Source organism: Bos indicus, chromosome 5 (genome assembly GCF_029378745.1).
Source record: "Bos indicus isolate NIAB-ARS_2022 breed Sahiwal x Tharparkar chromosome 5, NIAB-ARS_B.indTharparkar_mat_pri_1.0, whole genome shotgun sequence".
NCBI classification, from domain to species: domain Eukaryota; kingdom Metazoa; phylum Chordata; class Mammalia; order Artiodactyla; family Bovidae; genus Bos; species Bos indicus.
In genome coordinates this window covers 112,804,036-112,827,443 of record NC_091764.1, presented here as the reverse complement: position 1 = coordinate 112,827,443, position 23,408 = coordinate 112,804,036, and the positions used below count along the sequence as shown (strand labels likewise).

Here is a 23,408-nt window from a genome sequence, read left to right as displayed (position 1 = left end):
AATAAAATACTAAATTCACAAAGAGGCAGGGATGATAATAGGGAATGAGACTGAGGAAGTGGCATCGTTCCGGTGAAAGCATAAAAAAACAGGCAGCCTCAGTGGGATGCAGCCAGAGTAAAAACGTATTTGGTCTCCGATAACTGGAATTTCCTATGTGAATCTGACCAGTGAAAATGTAGGGATAACCAAATACAAAAACAGGCTTACGTGAAAAGTTTCAGTTTCTTCTGGTAGTTCCAAATGGGGCTGGGAGCACTGCTGCTACATGTTGCTTTTAAAGTACTGATATTTACACTAACAGTTCCAACAGTGTGCTCGCCTACACTTGGGGGAGTTGGATTTCACTTGTGTTTCTTATTAGCATGGAAATCCACGGTATATGTAAAACGAAAGCCATTTAAGAGTCCACAATTTATATAAACAAAACCCTGGCACTAGTAAGATGCCTTCACGTCTCTTGTTTAGATGCATAATGTCTTTATCAAGTACATCCTCGTAGAGTTCGGTCCTTCACACATTTGTTCACACAGACATCACCTTGATTGCTCTCACCAAGTTTCAACAATTTCTGACACTGCTTGTTTCCTCAATCACAATGCATAACCTGGAAATTCCAAGTTCACTCTAGCAGACCCTGGTCTCAAATATACAGACTGCACTAACTGCTGGTCAGATGGCGATAATTCATTCCTAACACTTGTGGTCACCGTGACCAACAAAGGCCCTCAGGCTTTCTGTGTGCCATCTCCCTCAGAGTTTTGTGTTAGAAAATAAACACAACCAACCCCCTCACCCCTATCGTTTCTATTTATTCAACCCCCTCTACTCTCTCACTAAGTATAACAGGAAGGGAATATACTGTACTTAATTTCTGCTACACTGTAGTGAGTTATCTCATCTTGTTCCCTTCCCTACAGCTAATGTGATCCAGATGTCCAACTACGTACCACCTACCTGGACCACAGTGATACAGATCTCCACCTCAACTGAAAAGGCAGAGGACCAGGAAGCCACAGTCAGTTCCAGGCAACTAAAACCAGAGGACCGCAGGGGAGTATTTTATCTTTCTTTAAAAATAAATCTGACTCTACAGGTTGTTTCTTAGCGTCCGATGCATTAAAAACAGAAACTTAGGGAACACAGGAACACATAAAACACACGATGGTAACACACATGACAAACAAAAACCAGCGCCCAGAACACAACAACGTGAACAGTTCAGGAATATTTAAGAAACAAAATCCCTTAATAAGACTTGCATGCATCAACAGTAATGCACACACTCCATGAATCCCCAAATAATAAAAACAAAATTAAACTACATCCTGACCTGGTCTACCTAATGGATTTGATAAATACATCTATATCCAGTCATTCCCCAAGCACTGTGTCAATTGGTGGTGGGTGGGAGAGGCGGTGGCAGGGTGGTATGTACAATGATAAACAAGGAAGACTAGGGATCTTTCAGAAGCGAAAAGACATCTAATCCTAAACATTTTCCATACTCATTCCTATGACTCTTACACTTAATTCAGGGGCCTCACCTCCCCATAGGGACTATTTTTCAAATTGATACAGCACACCTAAAACCACACCCATCAAGATTGCAAATTTGGAGAAAGAGTCTCCTTTAAAATCCATCAGGATTTGGCATAAAGACTTGTCTTTTTCTCTCTCAGCATGGATTCTTCCTCTCTGCCTTATACTTAATACTCTTACTTTTAAACTTTATGGGTTCAGTACTCATATAGGTGGTATTCACTTAAAACAAATATTTTAGTAATAGAATCTTTATATTTGAATTACCCCTCCCCATGCAAATATAGGCTCCACAGAGCCAAGGATTTTTTTGTCTGATTAATTTACTCGCTATATATCCAACCTGAAACAATGCTGATGTAGAAATGTGTGATTCAGATTATAAATACAACAGTGATCCACTCTCAACCTAGGCATTCTCCTAATGAACCTTTTCTTATTTTTCTTCACAGCACTACCTGGAATACTATTAATTTACATCTTATGTGTAGCCTAGAAAGTAAGTTCCCTGAAGTGAGTTTATCCACTGCTCTAGCTTCAGCATCAAAGCCACAACTCAGTAAATATTTGCTGGGTCAGTGAAGGCGTAAGGTGTACCATCCCTGCCCCATACAAACATCAGGAGGGCAGGGACTCCTAACAGGCATATCCCCAGAATCCAGAAGAGGTACTTAATACTCTACCTTCTTGTTCTTTCTCATTCCAAATATTTTAAGTAAGCCACACCAACACACAACATGACAGTGCCGGAAAGGGAGAGCCTCGAGTAGGCAGCTGACCCCAAACAGAACCCTTTCCTAAGTTGTCTGTATTTTTTACCCTGTAGCTATAAAATATATACACACACACACACCCCCCCACACACATATATTTAAGGGCTTTCATTTATCTGCGTGCCCTCAGGGTTCCCGCTCCCAATTCATCCACGTTTTACTTTCACTCTAGAACCCTCACCATCATGATTCTCAGGAATACACAAGTCCTAATGTTGCTCAAATTACTCCTCTTACAGAGCATGCTTGCTCCTAACTCAATGTGAAAATCTCTCCCACCTCTAATATCACCTTACAAGTGAAGCCATCTCTTTCATTCAACAAGAACTTAGGAATAATTACATGTCAGAGACTGGCAACTGTAGTGTGATGCCATTTCAAGAAAAAGGAATGAAATGTGCAGGAAAAATATGGAGGAATAAACATCAAATATACACTGATAAAATTTTAATTACACAGAGTACATATTTAAATGTATTTTAAAATGTATTTAACATTCTCTACTTGATAAGGCTAAGAAAGTAGGCTTTTTAAAAGAGAAAAGTCTTTCAAATAACAGCCAAGATCAGGTTAATTAGAACACCTGGGACGTTGGTTGGGGCTTAATGGCATCTTAGGGTTTCCCAGGTGGTCAGTGGTAAAGAACCTGCCTGCAACGCAAGAGACGTGGGTTAGATCCTTGGGTCGGAAAGATCTCCTGGAGAAGGAAATGGCAACCCACTCCCATTTTCTTGCCTAGAAAATCCCATGCACAGAGGAGCCTGGCAGGTTGGACTCCATGGGTCACAAGAGTGGGACACAACTTAAGTGACTAAACAAAAACGCATCTTAATATCCATCAACCAATAAGGAAAAAAAATAACACATCTCTTAAAAACCAGGGACATTCCAAGCAATGGGAACAAATGAAATCTATCTGAAGATAGTATAATGCCAGCTCTCTCAAAACTGTGTTTTAAGGGAGGCTATGAAGGCTAAAATGAGATGAAAATATTCTAATACTTGTGTCACAGGGAACAGGAATTAGCTGGCAATCATTTGAAACAAACTGTGAAGGTACTCAAAGTTGTTAAAATAAATTTATCACTTACATTTAATGTAAGAGCAGTATAAAATTTGTGACAATAGATCCCTGGCATATAATATGTGGGAGATGCTACATAATATAAGAAGAGTAAACATGAACAGTAAAGAATAAATGACCTCAGGCCCTCCTCCTCCACCCCTGGAACACTCAGAAATACACTGACAGGGCACACAAACCGAAACTGCACTCACCTTGAGAGGCTGGGGGCCTCTCAGTCCCGTCTGTCCCCCCATCTGGGGAGAGCCTTGCTGCAGCGGCTCAGTCATTAAGTTGCCAGCACTTCCCATGCCTGGGTTCGGGTACTGCATATTCGGTCGCCCCCGGCCTGCTCCAATTGAACCGTTCATGACTTGATTAGGCATCATCCCTTGTCCATTGCCGGCAGTCAGCATGCCGGGACTCATGCCAGCGTTCATCCCCGTGTTCATTCCCATGGCAGGCTGACTGACGGGACTGCTCATCACACCTGTTGCAGACGGCGTGGGGCCCTGATTTGGCCCACTAGTGCCCATCCCCATGTTGGGAGAAGTCAAGCCTGCCTGGGCCATTGGGCTTTTGACCATGCTATTTATCAAACCTAATCCAGGACTGTTCTGTTGGGCTTGGCTGGCCATGCCTTGGCCTGGGCCACCAACCCCCATATTGAGGTTAGGGGAACTACCAGACCGTAGCAATTCTGACAGCTGTTTATGTTTAGAGGCTGCATCTTGTACTATGCCAAGACTTGTCTGAAGCTGACTAATATCACCACCATTGGTTAGTCCCAATTCTGTAGAGTTGATTAATTCATCTGGTAAGTCGTGCTCCAAGTCAAACAGAGAGCCAAAATCTAAAAACAAAGAGGAAAGATAAAGGTTAAAGTATGACAGTCAAAATTACAGATTTCTCTATACTTGTTCTTGATCAGCATTAAATATCATCTCTAAACCTCACCCCATGGAATACTGTTTGTATTAGTTTTTCATGTTACACTAAAGTTTTATTTTACATGTTTGTGTGTGTGTGCACATAGAAAATATATATAAAAGAGTACTATCATGCCAACAAGTTTAAACATTTATAAACTGTACCTAAAATAAAACCAAAGAAGAATACATATTAGTGTGATATACATTACAAGTTGCTGAAAGTTTGTATTGACAGTCATGAAAAAGATATACAATTAAAATTGTTTACTATTCCAGAATTTCTTACAAGGGGTTAAAATAACTAATCTATACACAGACTAAATCCAGAATCTATACACAAACTTAATTCAGAATGAAACAAAAGACTAAAAATATAATAATTATAAAAAAGACAACTGATATAAAGAAAAAGACCTGCTCTTTGTAGACCACTCAGGGTAAGCTCCAGAAAGAGAGGAGCTGCTTACCTCTAACTGCTATCACACAGCGCCTGCCACAAAGCTGAATGAAGTTGTGTTCACCTGACTTCAAACCACAGAATAGTTCTCCTTAACCAAAATCTAGCTGAGTAAGATATGAAACCATGCGTCTAGTTCCTTCACTAACCTACGAACCATCACCACTCCATCTCTGCCCTACCCCCGTGCCAAAAAGAAGATGCGAAGATTATAGATTAACCTAGGGTTCCTTGTCTTGGCACTATTGAACATTCTAGGCTAGATAATTCTGCTTGGGAGGAAGGAAAAATTGTCCTGTGCACTATACTCAGCAAATCCCTGGTCTCTCCTTTTAATGCTAGTAGTACCTCTAACCAATTTGTGACAATAAAAAATGTCTCCAGATATCACCAAATGTGCCTTGGAAGTGCAAAACTGTCCCTGGTTGTTGACAGTATTAATTCATTATATGCTGATGGTGGCATGTTTCCTTGTGTACTCCAGGGGGACAGTAGAATGAAAGTATGCTTAAAGCATATACGTATAAGTATATGCTTAAAAGTATACATGATTGCTGCTGCTGCTATGTCACTTCAGTCGTGTCTGACTCTGTGCTACCCCACAGATGGCAGCCCACCAGGCTCCGCCGTCCCTGGGATTCTTCAGGCAAGAGCACTGGAGTGGATTGCCATTTCCTTCTCCAATGTATGAAAGTGAAAGGTGAAAGTGAAGTCGCTCAGTCGTGTCTCTTAGCGACCCCATGGACTGCAGCCCACCAGGCTCCTCCATCCAGTGTTATGTAAATAGAAGGACTGAGATGTTGAGTTTTAATTCTCCAAGTAGTTTTAACATTAAAAGGACACTGCTGAACTTCCTTGGTGGTCCAGCGGGTAAGAATCTGCCTGTCAGTGCAGGGGACACGAATTCCAGCTACAACTAGGAGCCCAAGTGCCACAACTAGTGATCCCATGTGTCCTAGAGCCTCTGCTCAGCAACGAGAGAGGCCACTGCAATGAGGAGCTCCAGCACCACAGCCAGAGAAAGACTGCTCGCAGGAAGGAAAAACCAGCGCAGCCAAAAGTAATTAATTTTAAACAAAAAAGGCCCTACTGGGTATTTAAAAAGTAAATATAGTTCAATCTACAACTGATAATCCTATTAAAGATAATTCATCCAAAGACAAGATACCACTTTAATAATGATCTTCTTGGTCTAATTACCCTCAGTTCTTAAATACAATTCTTCTTCTATGTGAACTTCCTGTTCTTTTGCATTCTGTCATGGCACTGAAATCACATGTGTGTCTCTTTCTCTTCCTCCTCTCCTGCCGTCTTTCCCCCCGCCCCCACCCCTCACCCCACCTATGCACCCAGACTGTAGCTCTGGGAATGACATGAGTTACTTACTTACATACCAACTCCTCAAAGGGTGATATTTTAGTTGAACTGAATTGTACCTCAGGATCTCAGGATGTGATTTAGAGTACAGAATTATTCTCTTTCCTTCTGAAAAATCATGTGCCCCTCCATCATAAAAATAAAGTATCTCATGATTAGTTTTGGAATATAAATAAGGTTTCAAATAAAATTTACCTGACATCACTACTCAAGACAACTGCTTAATTATATATTTCTTTCATTTTCTTCTATTTACATAATTCACAACACTGGAATCATACAAACTTTTAAGCAGCTTTGCATTCTACTGACCCCCTGGAGTACACAAGGAAACATTCCACCGTCAGCATATGTTTAGTGTTTAAGAAAAAATAATCTCTACCTATTTAGAAATTTAAAATATACACATGGGGAATTCCCTGGCAGCCCAGTGGTTAGGACTCCAGGTTTTCACTGGGTTCAATCCCTGGTTGAATAATGATAAGAATACATTTCAAAACTTAAAGGAAATACAGCTAGAAATCAACAAATATCTAAGATATTTGAAAAAAATAGTAAGAAAAAGATGATCAAATAAAAAAGCAATGCAACAAAAAAGAAAAATGGAGAGGTTACTAACAAAACCAGAAGTTAGTTCTTCAAAGAGAGTAATAAAAGATAAACTTCTGGGAAAGTTAAGGAGAAAAGACAATAAAAAGAAAAAGTGGCATTACTAATCAATTTTATACCAAGAAAAAACGGAAAAGTGACAAAACTAATGAATTCCTGTTAAGCACTCAATAAACCTCAATCAAAAAGAAATTATACATATCCCTGCATCTCCAACAAGTCAATGGTAGAAGTTCTCAAGAGATTCAACAATACCTCGTTTGAATACCTGATTCAAACCCAACTGTGGAAATACATTTTAAGAAGAGAATCAAGATAACACAAATACTGATTAATGGATATTAAGAAAATCATTAATTTTGTTGGGTACGACAACAGAATAGTTATTGAAATAAATCCTAAGAGATACATATTTAAGCATTTCTAGTGAAACAAGAAGCCTGGGATTTACTTTTAAAACTCCAGCAGAAAAAACAGAGTGGGGGAAGAGACAAAATTATTAGTAACCTGAAGTAACAGGCACATGGGAATTCTTTTTTCTATTAAATTGAATTCTTCCACTTAAAAAGTTTAAAAGGAAACAGAGAAACTCTGAATATTCCTATTACTATCAAAGAACCATTGCTTAATTTTCCCATAAAGACCAAATATAAGTATTTTTGCAGGCATGTCCTACTGAACTTTCAAGGAAAAGACAATTCAACCTCACACAAATACTTCTAGAAAACAGAAATACTCTAAAAACCACACATGGCCAGTACAAGAAAAGAAAATCATGAACAGAGAAGCAAGAATCCTTAAAAAAGAGCAAACCAAATTTATCAGTGTCTTAAAGGTGTAATCTCATGATCAAGTTGGGATCATCTCAGGAATCCAGGAAAGAGAGGTTTGCATATTCACCATAGTAACAGAGAAGAAAGAAAACATTAGGTTCAGTGACTGGAATAAAAGCACTGGATAAAAGTCAATACCCAATCACGATTTTTAAAACAAAACCACAGCAATCAAAACCCGACGGGAAAAAGAACAGATATACATATAACTGAATCACCATGCTGTAGACTTGAAACTAACAGTGTAAATCAACGATGCTCTCGTCTGTAGTCGTGTCTGACTCTTCTTGCTACCCCATCGACTGCAGCCTGCCAGGCTCCTCTGTGGGATTTTCCAGCCAAGAATGCTGGAGTGGGTTGCCATCTCCTTCTCCAGTGTATCTTCCCCATCCAGGTATTGAACCCACATCTCATGCGTTGGCAGGTGACTCTTGAGTCACCAGGGAAGCCTGTGTAAATCAGTAACACTCCGATAAAACACACACACACACACACACACAACTGATGAGAACTTCCTTAAATTGATAAAAAAGGCTCTTCCAAAACCTAAAAACTGACAGCAATTATGGATAACGCACCAACATTAAAAACAGCCTCTTTAGCATCAGAACAAGACAAAGATACCCAAAACAACCATTTCTATTCAGTGCTGAACTGGAGTCTCTAGTCAAAGCAATAATACAAGAAATATTCATGAGTCAAGACTGAAAAGGAAGAAACATAACTTACTGTATGCAAACAATACACCTGTCAACAGTGAAATTCCAAGGCAAAGAAGTGGAAATAGTAAGAGGTTAGCAAATTAAATTGCATTTTCTGTATATCAGTAAAAAATGATTAGAAATAATTTAAGAAATGGGGGGGGGGGGGAACCTGACAATAGTATTAGAAGATACACGTGAACTATGAAACTAAAGACCATCTAAATGAACAGAGTAACATCACAAAACATATGGGTACAGATCTTCAATATTACATAAAGACATCAACTCTTCCCCAATATTGACCTATAGATTCAATGCAAGGCCAATCAAAATTTTAACAGGGGACTTCCCTGGCAGTCCAGTGGTTAAGTCTATGCTTCCACTGCAAGGGGCCATTGGTTCCACCCCTGATTGGGGAACTAAGATCCCAAATGCCAAGCAACACCACCCCCCCACAAAAAAAACAACCTAACAATTTTTCAAATCACCAGACAAGACTATTTTAAAGTATACACAGAAGAACCTAGTTTCCACAACAGGAGAAGTAGCCACTTCATGGATTATTTGTGAGAATTTGACAATATAAGTATTTATAGTAGTGCTTGGCACATATTAAGAACTATGAAAATGTTACCTATTATTCAATAGAATCATCACTCTATTAGGAGGTAAGACTAGCTTATAACTAGCTTATAATAACAAAAACAACTTTTTATAAGGCATTTTCAATGTGTCATATTGTCTACATTTCCTCAATAAATACATTATTCTCATTAATCCTCCAAGAATCTCAGAAGTAGTATTGAGGAGATACCAACTTCAGTAATACAGAAGCCTTATTCCAGGCCCTCACCTTGAGGATTTAACTTAACCTGTACTACAGCCAATCTGCTGCACTTGGTTACTGTTTCAAAATATTCAACATCTCATTACAAAGTTAGGCTCCACTGTGAAGCAGACAGGAAAGCTAACGCTGGTAGACCTTGACAATCGTTATAGGGTTATTCTTTTAATGGCAATCCTATATTTTCAATTGACCTAATTCAGTGATCACTACAAAAGATCCACTCAGGTTTCAACTCAGTCTGATTCAAGTACTCCTATTTTCTAAGATGTTTCACTGTTACAACCTCAATTATGTACTTCCTATCTTCTACCTGTTGTTATAGCTAAATATTTGTGTGCTCTTCTCTACCAAATTTTAAGTATTGAAAGGTAAGGGTCTCATTTAACATTTACATTTCCCATAGCACCTCACATATACTCAATAAATGAATATGATAATAAACGTTTCCAGCAATTCTGGAACTGCACACTATATTTATATCTGATTGGGTGATTTACAAATTTATAAAAGTTCTCTTAACCTTTCCTTAAAACTTGTTATTTTCAATGATTAAATTAATTAAATTTGGAAGACTATGCTAGAGTGTCACAGGCTTCCCTGGTGGCTCAGTGGTAAAGAATCCGCCTGCCAATCCCTGAATCCGGGAAGATTCCACATGCTACAGGGTAACTAAGCCCCTAGGCCACAACTAAGGAAGCCTGCGCACCTACAGCCCGTCCTCCCCAAGAAGGTGAGAAGCCTGCGCACTGCGAGCAGAACAGCCCCGCTCACCGAAGTCAGGGAAAAGCCTGCACAGCAAAGAAGGCTTGAGAGTCGCATCTACTTTGACCCACGACTAAACAGATCTTACTATTTCATTTGATTACCACTGACTGTTCTGAGCTAGTCTGATTGTGCCTCAGAGTTCTGCACATTTAGGATTCCCAAATGCCATCAGCCATCACTGGTACCTAACAGCACAGTTCAAGGGGTCCAAATACCTGGGGTTTAAAACCTAATTCTTATAAGCTGACTTAATTTACCAATTACTTTCCAACTGAGCTCATGTTACCTCTTCTATCAAAAGGCTACTTATTCTACCCCCATGAATGAATGGTGTTTTTTTTTTAAAGAACGAGATGGTTCTTACATATTTAAAAACAAAAAAAGTAAAATTCCAAAGTATATAAATGTATGTGCCTATTAAAAAACATGTAAATTCATTAACCCTCTTTTAAAAGTTATATACCAGGTGGGACTGAGCAAAGGATCCTCAGATCACCTAGTAGTGTTTACTTGGAAACAGACAAAATATAAAAGCAGAAACATACTGGGCTTCCCAGGTGGCGCTGGTGGTAAAGAACCCACCTGCCAATGCAGGAGACTCAAGAGACACAGGTTCAATCTCTGGGTGGGGAAGATCCCCTGGAGGAGGGCATGGCAACCCACTCCAGTATTCTTGCCTGGAGAAGCCCATGGACAGAGGAGCCTGGTGGGCTACAGTCCATAGGGTCGAAAAGAGTCAGACATGACTGGAGAGACTGAGCACAGCACACATGGGGTGGGGAGGAATTGGGAGAGCGAAGATGCATTTTCCTCAGGCCTCTTAGAGAACCCAGTCCCTGCCAGGGAGGGCCCAAGATCAGAAATGACTGATTCTCTCATTTTATAGGTGCAGTTAGTGATCCATCACCGGCTTCCCTGAGATTGTACTATTTTGTTACTGAATAGGGACTCTATTAAAGCCCGTGGATTCCAGCTGAATGTTCTATGTAAGTAAGCAAATAGACTTCATTTTTAGCAGTTGTTTTAGAGTAGTAGTCAACCTTATGAGAAGTATAACTTTTCTGAACATTTTTAAACTGAGAAAACATTTTTTAATAAAAACTTAAATATTTACAGACTAAGAAAAATTACCCAAACTGTATCAGTTCTATACTGGTAGAGTTAAGATAAGAGGTGTGCTCAGTTGCATCTGTCTCTTCGAGACCCTTTGTACTGCAGCCTGCCAGGCTCCTCTGTCCATGGGATTTTTCAGCTAAGAATACTGGAGTGGGTTGCCAATTCCTTCTCCAAGGCATCCTCCCAACCCAAGGATCAAACCTGTCTCTCCTACACTGCAGGCAGACTCTTTACCCACTGAGCCAACAGGGAAACCCCAAAGGGTTAGGAGTACTAAAGCTCAATAAATGTAATACGAGGGTTTTACTTTAACAATCAAACTTCCAAACTTTCCCCATTAGGTTCTTCTGCAAGGGGCTTCCCAGAAAAAAACCTGGTTGCAAGTTCATGAGCAGCATATAGGAAAAAGATTACTAAAAATGAGATATTATGTCTTTAACCAGTTTGTCATAAACAGAAATAAAACCCAATGATCTACAACTAGTAGAAAAGCAAATCCCAAACAAAAAGTAGTATGTATGAAGGTGCAAGGGAAAAATAATTAGAAATTTAAATGCCAGGATTTAAACAAATACTGAACAGTGGGTCTCAATACTGACCAGCCTCAATCCACGACTCTTACTAAGCTCCTCAGCTTCTTCCTTTTCGTTCAAGGAAAGGAAAAATATAAACGTTCAAATAAATCACCTTCTGAGGCCCCCATCTCAACTTGCCCTTCACAGGGATTAGTCAGATCAGCTGAATAAATACGTATTTATATATATATATATATATATATATATATATATATATATATATATACTCTTTACAGTAAAAATCCCAAGGTATTAACGTTAAGGATCTTCTAGGTTGCTGCTTTTATTTGTTTAGCACGTAAATTTATTTTTATATATATATATTTATATATATATAAATAATATATAAATATATATATATAATATATAAATAAATAAATTTACGTGCTAAACAAATAAAAGCAGCAACCTAGAAGATCCTTAACGTTAATACCTTGGGATTTTTACTGTAAAGAGAAGAATTTCCCAACTGAAGAGTTTTAAGCAAAATATGACATGAATAAAGGGCTTCCCTGGTAGCTCAGCTGGTAAAGAACTCACCTGCAATGCAGGAGACCCCGGTTCAATTTCTGGGTTGGGAAGATCCACTGGAGAAGGGATAGGCTACCGACTCCAGTATTCCTGGGCTTTCTTGATGGCTCAGCTGTTAAAGAATCTGCCTGCAATGTGGGAGACCTTGGTTCGATCCCTGGGTGCGGAAGATCCCTGCAGAAGGGAACGGCTACCCATTCCAGTGTTCTGGCCTGAAGAATTTCACGGACTTAATACAGCCCATGGGGTCGCAAAGAGTCAGACAGGACTGAGCCACTTTCACTTTTCAGGATATGAACAAATCTTCATGCTCTAGCTCACTCAGACAAAGAAGATGAAAAATAAATCGACAGACAAGTCTAGAGTAAGGCAGACTGGTGAGGAGGCTGCTGCTAAAGGGGCATCAAAGAGGTCTACCAGAAGAACTCTCTAACTGTAGTTAGGGGGTTACGGAGAGAAAAAGAGAGGAATGACTCTGAAGTTACTCTCTTGGATAACCTGGACATGCCCGTATTTAAAGGACAATGATCTTACCAGCAAAGGATGCTAAAATTCAACATCCTCCTCCAGTCCATCTACCAGGAATACTGTCCTGGAAACCAGGTTCCAAGAAGGCAATGTTCGTGGTGTTCCATGCTTGAGAGAGAATTCACTGAATATAGATAACAGGAGATAGTTGGTGGTCTAAGTTAAGAGCAGTGAAGCGCATAAGCCAGACTGCAGTGGACTGAGAAATAGGAAGTTAAGATAGTAAATGACAGAGAGAACTTTTTCTAGATACTAAGGTGAGCCTCTAACATATTTAATTTGCTGACTCCCCTTTTTCTTTGATTAGAAATGTATAAATCTGAAATTTATCCCATTACCTTTAAAGTATCCCATGACAAACACTGTAGAATAGTATCACGAACAACTTGAACGTCTTATCCTGTAAGATGTTTCCTGCTTACTTTTCAAAGTATCAACCGATCAACATCAACAGCAGGCTGCTTCTATCAAATAGTTTATTGACAGGTTTCCATATACAGTTCTCAGATGCTCAAATACAAAAGAACTTTGAGTAAAATGCTTCTTCGGGACTTCCTTGGAGGTCCATGGTCCATCGCTTCCATTGCAGCGGGCTTGTTTCAACCCTGGGTTGGGGAAGTAAGATCCCAAATGCCAGGCGATGTGGTAAAAAATAATGTTTCTTCACCTGAGTATACATTCAGTCCAAACATGGTGGCACAAAATGAGCCGAACAGGACAGATTTTAACCTGGTTTGAAAAGCTTAGCATAATACATTAGGTTCAGCCAATGGACCGTGGATAAGAAATGTGACAATTTAAACAAAAATGAATTTGGACTGAACATGTAGGAAACTAGTGTTGAGTCAAAACACCCTTTCATTCTTACATTCTGATTCTGTAGATTACCCTTGGTGTCTTCTCTATTTCTGTGGTCCTCACAGCAGATTTAACTGTATCATCTCTTGTACAATAAATACTTAGCTGAGAAATTGGGCAGACATTCACTACTGTGAAATATATAACTGAAGTATAACTTTCAAAATTAGGATTACTAACAATATAATCCCAAACAGTGGATTGTCTGAGTATAAAGAAAAGTTTAAAACTACAAACTAGGATGCAAAACTGAAATAACGTTGGCTCAAAATCTAATTCTACTGCATAAGAGAATCTCTTGCACTTACTAATTTTTTTCCCCATTTAGAAAGTTCAAACTTTATTTGCTGAATAAACAGGCTTATTTTTTGTACTTCAGGTAAGCTGAATTCAAATAAAAACTCAGTTCTCTTAAACTGTGTACATTAAGCGAAATACCTGTACAAATTATTCTAAAACTAGTCAATTTGCAAGTATCTGCTCAAAAGACAGAATCTATCCATCCACTCCTTTAAGCTAGCTTTCTCTGTGATATTAAAGGACTTCCCTGGTGATATTAAAAGTGCCTTTAAATTAATGTACAATCCAGATCTCAAAACCTTTCTTTCATCCCTGTGGTGGGGCCAGAGGACGAGTAGGAACGGGACAAGTTAAGAGTGGAGAGGAACTGAGCCACAGCAAACTGAAGGGGAGCCAGGTGAGTGACGAGGTGGGCAGAGAGCTGAGGTTTTAAAAAAACAGGGATTGGAGATGAAAGTCAAATCTACAGAACTTTAATAATTCTGAAAACGGTTTGGCTAGATATGAAACTATCAATCTCACAAAGATCTCTCCTTAATGGTTTGGGGCACTTCTATTCTTAAATTAACTCAGCTGTTTTGGGTGCTTAAAAAAGCACAATGTTGGCCTTTAAAATCGAGGCAATTTTGTAAACTTCATGATAGATAACTTCTATTCAGTACTGTAATTCGTAAGTATTTTAATACTCTGTAGATGAAGCAGAATTAATCTAACCATAAAAACCCACCTGTCAAGGAAAAGATCACAGACACTCAAAACTACAATACTGAGCTTAAAGGAACACTAAAAAATGTAATGAAATATTCACAGTGGGTGTTCCGTGGTGGCTCAGTGGTAAAGAACCTGCCTGCCAAAACAGGAGACATGGGTTCAATCCCTGATCTGGGAAGATCCCACAACTAAGCCCATGCACTGCAACTACCGAGCCCGTGCCCTAAGAGCCCAAGAGCCACAGCTACGGAAGCCCATGCATGTGCACCCCAGAGCCTGTACTCTGCAATAAAAGTCACTGCAATGAGAAGCCCACACATTGCGACTAGAGAAAAGCCTTTGCAGCAACAAAGACCCAGCACAGCCAAAAATTATATATATATAAAAAAAAAAATCCATGCTGGAGAGACAGGTAAGACTTCTACTACTTTACGAAACATCTGTTTCGTAAGATACAAGTTTGATCAAAGACGATAATCAATATTAAGTTTTATAGGATCATACAGCTATGCATGTTGGCTGGTGCTGAATTTCGAAAGCCAACAGGCAAAAGCACGTATTAATTTTCAAAATATGCATTCTTAACAGTCTTGCAACCATGACATCAAAAGGTGTACCTATACTTTGCAAAGTGACTGACCTGAAGTTTTATTCTTAACCCTAACATATTTATGATATTTCTTGGTGTGAAATTAAAAAGATGAGGACACTATTATTTTCATTTCAATAAATACCCACTTTACCAATCAACTCAATTACATGTTTATATTAAGCCTCAACAGCATGCTAACATAACTACCACTGATCATTTCTTGATTTTGAGTATAGTAACATCTTAAGAGAAGCTTTGCTCTGAGGGCTGGATTTGTTTGCCTAATTGGAGTTTGTTCCAAGGGAATGCCTAGGGGACTCCTAGAGAAGCTATCATACTCTTTTCTTAAAAAAAAAAAAAAAAAAAAGCCTCCTAGAAACTGTACATCTGTAAAGAAAAAGAGGAGCATGACTTTTTTTAATCAGCTGTATTTTCTACATGTATGACAAACAACTGGTAACAAAACTTGGATCTTAAGAAAATAAACAATTCACTTTGAAAATTACAACTTACCAAAACCCTCAAAGACAAAAGATATGTGCATGTCCAAGAGATAAACGACAAACCCTAGGTCTTCCAGCCATTAGGTTCTGTCGCTGTTACCGATTCCGTACAAGGCTTCTGGAACTACTCTTCCCCTGACCATGCCACTATTCTCATAAAATGTTTATCCTGATGGTGAGATAAATGTCAAATTCCTTAGCACATTTCTGTCTTTTTCAAAATAGGACCCTAACATCCTTTCCCATCTGTCGCCTATGAAAACATTCCACCATATAGTCTGTGTTCCGGTCACATATAAACCACTTATGTTTGTTCCACCTGAAATACCATTCCAACTTTCCCTACTTCTTGTTTTTTGTTTTTTTTTTTTAACTGGCCCATGCGGTTTGCAGGATCTTAGTTCCCTGCTGAGAGACTGAACCCAGGCCCTTGGCAGTGAAAGTGCAGGAGTCCTAACCACTGGACCGCCAGGAAATTCCCAACTTTCCCTACTTCTAAAAAAAGGTAGGTCATGCTCTCCTACCCTTATTCAAATATACATTTCCTCTATGAAGTTTTTCCCCTAATACTTCAAACCCATTCTGTCAAAAATAATCCCTGGACTTACCTGGTGGCACAGTGGATAAGAATCCACCTGCCAGTGCAGGGGACATAAGTTCGATCCCTGGTCCAGGAATATTCCACATGCCTCGGAGCAACTAAGCCCACATGCCATGATTACTGAGTCTGTGAGCCACAACGGCTGAAGCCCACTCAACCTAGAGCCAGCAAGTAGCCAACTACTGAGCCCGTGCACCTAGAGCTTGTGTTTCCCAACAAGAGAAGCCCGTGCACCGACAGAGAAGCCCGTGCACCGACAGAGAAGCCCCCGTTCCCTGCAACGAGAGAAAGCCTGCCTGCAGCAACAGAGACCCAGTGTGGCCAAAAATAAATAAATATAGCAGCTGTACATGTCAAGAAAGAAATAATCCCTATCCTCTGCCTTCATCTAACCCATTTTAACAACTTGTATCAGAGTATAACTTATGGGAAAACTGTGTAGATATGTATACCAATTCCAGCAGATTCTAAAGGCTTTGAAACCAGACACTGCACCTTGCTTCATCTTTATGTGCGAGCACTTATAACTCGGTAGGCAGTCAATGTTTGTTAGCTGAAATGAAAAGTTTTCCAAATGAAAATAGTGACTACTCAATTCAGGAGAATTGCACAACTTCAAAATGTGCAAAATTTAACTCATCAAAACCCCTCCCCCATCCATACCCACACACATCTCTTCCTATGCTTGCTGTCTCAGTAAATGACATCCTCATCAATCCTGCTGTCCAAGCCTGAAATCTGGGAATTTCCCTCTCTGGCAATATCCTGACATTTAATTAATCACCAAGCTCTGCTGACCACCCATGCCCCCTCAAACCTCACTTCTTTTCATCTACTAATCCGGGCCACTCTCATCACAGCTGGAATTCTGAAACAGTTATCTCACTGGTCTCCCTATTTTCTCCTTTTCCTTTCCAAACCATTCCTCATTTGTCAATCATCTAAGCCTTAGACTCTAAGGTACAATTCTGTCTATACATTTAAAAAAGCTAAAATGGAAAGTCTAAACTCTAGTAAGCAGTAACGCCAGTAAGTCCTGTATGACTGACCCCTTGCTAACTTATGCAGTTATATTTCTTGCTGTCCCCCAACTAGATGACATGCAAAGATTCCCTGACAGACCAGACTCTTCTCCTTAACCTGGGTTCACTCTTAGCAGCCCTGTCTATCCTTCAAATCCCAAGATCAGATTCCAGTTTCTTCAAAGACAGCCACCAGAGCAATAGTAGCTACAGGTTAGGTACCCCCATTTCTCCCACTGTACACTGTACTTCCCAAATACAATACTGGCCCCATCAGACTTGAATGTTGTTCTCCTCCCCTTATCTGCAAACCCCAGGAAGGAAGGGTCCATGACTTTCTGGATTACCACAATATTCCTCATTCTGAGGATAAATGCCTGGCACACAGAAAATGTTGGTCCAACACAGGACAACTAACTGGCAGACTGTCAACTCTTTTAAACTAGTATTTTTCAAATACTAGTCATGAGCCACAAGCCATGGTGGGTCATGAAATCAATGTAGTGGATCACAACCACCACTTTTTAAAAAAATAAAATGCAACAGAAAATATCAGAGTAGATCACAAGAAATAAGCAGGATAAGTACTGTTTGTTCACTTGCTGAGACAGGGTCTCTGGTTCTCCATATAAACTGTAGTTCTTATTGGGTGTGGCCAAAAATACTGAAAAGCTGTACCCTGCTCCTTCTACTTTTCTTCCTCCTCCTTTAAGAAAGTTTTAAAATCCAGATAAATAAAAAATGCTCAACCACACGATTCTTTAGAAAAAAAGACATTCTTACCTTGAGCATTTCCAGTAAGAACAATCTTTCTTAACTGCCTTCAATATGTGACAGTGTATGTGTGTGTGTGTATACACACACACACACACACACACACACACACACATATACTCTTAAATCTCTGCTGCCATATTATATTCTCAAAAAACTTCACATTTGAGTAGATGATGTATAGGCTAACTCTGCACCATAAGCCTTACTTTTAAGACTACTCTCTCATTATCTTTAGCCAACCTATCTGTATATCCATTAAAAAACATACCTAGAACTGCTTTTGTGGGGTATATTTAGCAGTAAGGTTAAAAACACTTAACACTTAATAAGCTCATGCTATATTACAGCAAGCACCACCCTAAGCGTTTTTAATATTTATTTATTTCATTTAGTTATTTGGCTGTGCCTGGTCTCAGCTGCAGCATGTAGGATCTAGTTCCCCAACCAGGGATCGAACCCAGGCTGCCTGCATTGGGACCACAGAGTCTTAGCCAGTGGCCCACCAGGGAAGTCTCTACTCTAAGCATTTAATAAAGAGAACTCTCATTTACTCCTCACCACAATCCTACACATTGGGCACTACAGGTGAGGAAGCTGAGACAGAAAGATTAAGTAACTGGCCTAAGGCACACAGTTAATAAAGGCAGGCCTGGGATTTGAACTCCGCTAGTTAGACTCTAAAACCCATTCTCTCAGCCACTCACTTTCCCAGTAGTGTACATTTCACTTTTTTCCCTATTAGTCAAAATTTACATTCTCAACTAAATTACTCCTAATTGACGTTGGGGGCATTTATTTTAAAAAATGTACATTCAAAAACAAATGATATCCAAATTGTTCAGAATAGGCCTTAAAAGCTCAATATTTATTCTCTTAAATCTTTTTCAAGAACTGAGCAGTAATAAAAAATTTTCCCATTAAAATTTTAGAAGAAAACTACTATCCATCTAATTAAAAAAAAATCATCTGCAATAGCCAATGTTTTAAATATTTTACACGTGGCATAATTTAAGTTTCAGCTTGCCCATTAATTTCTCTTAATGCCTTGCCATACGGGGGGGAAAAAATATCAACTTCAGAAATTCTCAAAGGAGGAAACCTTAAAATTTAAATCACACCAAACAAGATGTCTTATTTTTCCATTAATTCTTGGGTGTAAGAACTGGCAGAATAACTCTTGAATTGTTTTTGTAAATATACCAGGAAGAAGCTTTTTACACTCCCACTTGTATCTGCAACATTCTTCCTACTCTCTTTCCTATTTACCGCTTACTGTTCTTACAAACCCACTATGCACTAATATTCAACTTTTTGTTTTAATTCCCCTCCGTTTTACAGAACAGACTAAGGAGAAGGTTCAAAAGCAAAGTAAAACAGAAAACAATGCCAAAAGGCAACCAAGGCAGAAACCCTTTCCTCCCTCCCCTTCATCCAATCGCTGGACATGGCAATGCATTTCTTACCTCCACAAAATAATGTGAACTCTAGCTGAAAAAGGGAACCCTACTGTAACACACACAAGATTTACAACTTAACGTCATCTTATCTTACTATCAACCACAGACAACTTTCTGGGAGCCTTATAAATGAACTTACAAAGTCTTAAGAATAAGCAATTGCCAGAGTTTAAGGCACTTAAAATGTTTTGAAATTTAACTTAACACAAGGTCAGCAATACTTTGCTGGACTGAACAGCCATAACTCAAAAACGTCAGAAGCAGAACTCTCAAGCAAACCTTCATGCCCCCAAAATAAAATTAAAACATAGTATCACCGGTGTAAGAGCTAGAAAGGAGAGTCTCCAATCAAAAATATTTTCTTTGATGATAAACCACTAAGACACAAGGGTGTCCTGAGAAAAAAACAGACATTTAAAAAATCCTTGCCACACACACAAAAAATCCATTACGTACCATAATCTAGTGTTCAAATGCAGCTATAGCTGTCCTTTGCCTTCAAAATGAAAATGGGCATAAAATCCAAGCTAATTCTGACACAGAGTACACGCAGAGCCACAAAACTGTATCAAGACCAGAAAGAGCCTACTAAACACACCAGATCATGCTGTCATGCCTCTTTCCCGACTCTGGCCATACAGCATCCAATGTACACAAAGCAGTGCTAGAACACGTCCAGTGAGCAATGAAGGCAACGCATCATCCCCATCTTTCCCGCCACTCAAGGTATTACCAAAACAGGTTCAAGAAATATTTGTAGGACTTACATATTAACTATTCTGGTCAATAATTTTACCAAAACAATTTTTTTTACAAATGCTTTTATGATGTAGGGCGGTAACAGATGTGGTAGGACAGAAAGTCATTTGATTTCTCAAATAATTCTGATCTAACCATACCAAGTTACGTAAAAATTTCAATGGATCATGTGCGAATATTGAGACAAGACCATAAAGATGCAAAAGCTGTAGTTCTCTTTCTCCTCATTTTGACATGTAAAACTTGAACTTAATTCAAGCTACTACAATCAACCTGGAAAATCTTTTAGAAGAATCTCTGAGAATTAAATAAGTCATTTTCATTCTGCATCAGTGGATAACCTTAGAAGTTCAAATTTGGAGATTAAAGCACTAATTCTGTTTTGTAATGCTTTAGCATGTCAACCCAATTGTGTTCCAACTTTCTTCCCTATAAAACTGGCACATGCAAACACTCTTGGCAGGTACACGTACACTATTAAAACTGCAAGCCTCAACCATTTAAAAAAAGTTTCTGGAGTCTAGAATTCGGGGATCATTTTGAACAGTTCTAGATAAAATCAATCAGTAAGTACTGAGGCATAATTTACATTCACATTTATAAACTACCTAGGGTGGCAACTCTAAAAATTCAGAAGTTACAAGTTTAAAATGTAAAGTTTTAAAGAGTGAAATGTTTCTATTAAAGTTATCTGCAAACTTAAAACTACACCGTGCTGGATGTAAAACAATCAATCGATAGAAATACAATGGTGCCCAATGTGAAGTTCACAGGGGGACAGTATATCCTTCCTCCAGCCCCAATCAAAAAATCCAGACTGGTTAGGATTAAAAATTAGATACCAAACAATTCCTGGATTAGAATCTTAAGTGGGGCGGGGCAGGGGTACAAAAATCAATCTTCACTACAAAATTTAGAGTAAAGTAATTAAGATAAACTCTTAATACTAAGACTGAGTTAAATCTCAATGTTGAGGAAATTTTTTTTTTATATAAAAACCTACTTGATACATTTAGTACTCTTACAATTATTCACAGGTATTTAAAGTAGCAAAACAGTTTCTGTGTATAAGTCAGGTGAAACACTACCAAAGTAAGTTAAAGTTACCAAGTGCACAGATCAACCTGAACAGAAGTATCTGAACAACAGAGCAGTCTCCTTTCAGGCCTTGCAGTACTCCCAAGACTAAACTGCTTAAATGAGGAATTGGCAAAATAGTACAGGTAAAAAGTTTTCTTTACAATATCCCCAGTCACTGGCTAACTCAAATCTATTACCATATTACACAAAAACTAATCAGCAAAAACTACCACAGTACACAAAAACTAAAGAAACAACACACAAATCTACAGGTGGAAAATGAGTCTAAAGTTAAGGTGAAAGTCGTCCCGAGCGACATTTTAATAAGCGCAAAGGAATACGATACTCAATACGTGTAGGAATTCTGAGGGAAAAAACAGGTTAAAAAAAATAATCCCTGAAGACTACAGAAACTTCAAGGAATGAGGACAGATCAAAGTTCATGTACTGTCAATGTTACAAGCCTGAAGCAGAGGAACTCTGCAAAAATCCTCAATCTTTGCAGGTTATCTTAAACTCAGGATACATCTTATAAAAGCAAAAAATCCACAGCATTTTGCCATATCCTTACCTTTTCACCCACTGAAAGGAAACCTACTTAGAACCGCGCTTATAAGTTCTCTACAAACTCAGAGGGTACATTTAACTCCATTATGCACTATCACTGGCAGATGGAGGGATGACGTCGAGCCTGTTTTCTCAGGGTGTTAAAGAGATGCTCCGTAGTAAAGGGGAACATCTTGTAGACTGTCAGATGGCCAGCCATTCTTCGTCTTCATTATCCTGGCACCTCAAACAACTATGACAAGCCAAAGAGAAGGTCGGTGCCCATCAGGATAGCACCAAACTCACTCTGAGAAGGGAATGATACAAGTCTCATTTCTCTTGACAAAAGGCTGGTCCACAACTGAGTGAAGTAAAAAATTTGAAGTTTTTTTAAACTGCAATCTGGATCCCCATACATTGTTTAAAATGTAAAAAGACAAAACCCACAAATACAAAACTTAACACACATTTTAAATTCTTCTATGATCAGTTTATGTGGGCAGTTCTTGATTGGGACTCTTTCAATATCTAGTCTTGATTTCCAAGTATATAACTCCATAGAATCAGTTAACCCCCCAACTCTTCCCAGAGAGAAAGTAACTACAAATTGCAAAGAAAATGCCTCTGCTCTCTTCCAACCTAAAACCCCAGAATTTCAGACATTTTGGTCTGGCACCAAAGAAATGAGAGAGATAAAATGAACTGCGCTCCATATTGATTTTTAAAGCAAATAAGGGGGCGGAGGGAGCTAGGAATGGTTAGTAAAATAATTCATACCAAATTTCAAGTTTGACGTTTAACTTCACATCAAGCCTGAAATCCTGGATCTCACACACACAAACAAGTAAAACCAAGAATTTTTACACCTTCATCCTCAACAGAAAATCTTATGCAAAATGGAATTCATGAAGAGTAGTAGAAAGTAGAAGAAACAGGACAAGTAACGATCAGGAAGAAAGAATTCATAATTCCTCACTTAACCACAAATTACAACTAAAAGTGGAAAAAAAAAAAAAAAAAAAAAAGCCCTTACAACTCAAATGCACTAGCATTTCCAAAATTAAACTGCATGATAACGACAATAAAGGCCATTTTTACAGCACCACTCAAGAGCCCTAATTCCAGAACACACATCGATATGACCTAGTGTGGCAACGAATGTTTAGGAAGCAAAGAAAATGGTTCGGCTACTGGACGCCTTCGATCAGCTCATTCAAACACCTTTAAAATCAATCAAGAGGCAGAGAACTAGGAAGAGAGAAGAAAATATGGACGAATAAAGGTGCAGCGAGCAGAAAAGACTGAGGAGGAGGTGGAAGGCCAGGGCTTCAGAGACTAACCTGTGCCATCGCTGGCGGACGCCGAGAGGGCCGGAGATGAGAGTTTAGGCCGCTTGGCTGAAGGCGGCCCCGGTTCCACGACATTCTCGGCCATTTTTAATTCTTTCGGAGACACGGGCGAGGAAAAGGAGAATCCTCGGGAAATCTCTTCTTCAGCCCGGGGTCCCCGCCCGGATCCCGGGGGTGGGCTTAGGGGGCTCCGCCGGCCCC

At 39.1% G+C, this 23,408-nt stretch overlaps 1 protein-coding gene across 1 annotated transcript in view; it reads right to left on the bottom strand.

Moving 5' to 3' along the window:
- Positions 1 to 23,332, bottom strand: part of EP300 (E1A binding protein p300) — a 63,886-nt gene extending 40,554 nt beyond the window's left edge. Inside the window, exons 1-2 of the mRNA XM_019961868.2 lie at positions 23,199 to 23,332; positions 3,594 to 4,231 (exon numbers count right to left, since the gene is read on the bottom strand). Of these exons, the coding sequence (XP_019817427.2) occupies positions 3,594 to 4,231; positions 23,199 to 23,292 (732 nt within the window). The 5' untranslated portion in view covers positions 23,293 to 23,332. The remainder of the gene's footprint in view (positions 1 to 3,593; positions 4,232 to 23,198) is intronic.
- Between the last annotated feature and the right edge of the window lie 76 nt (positions 23,333 to 23,408).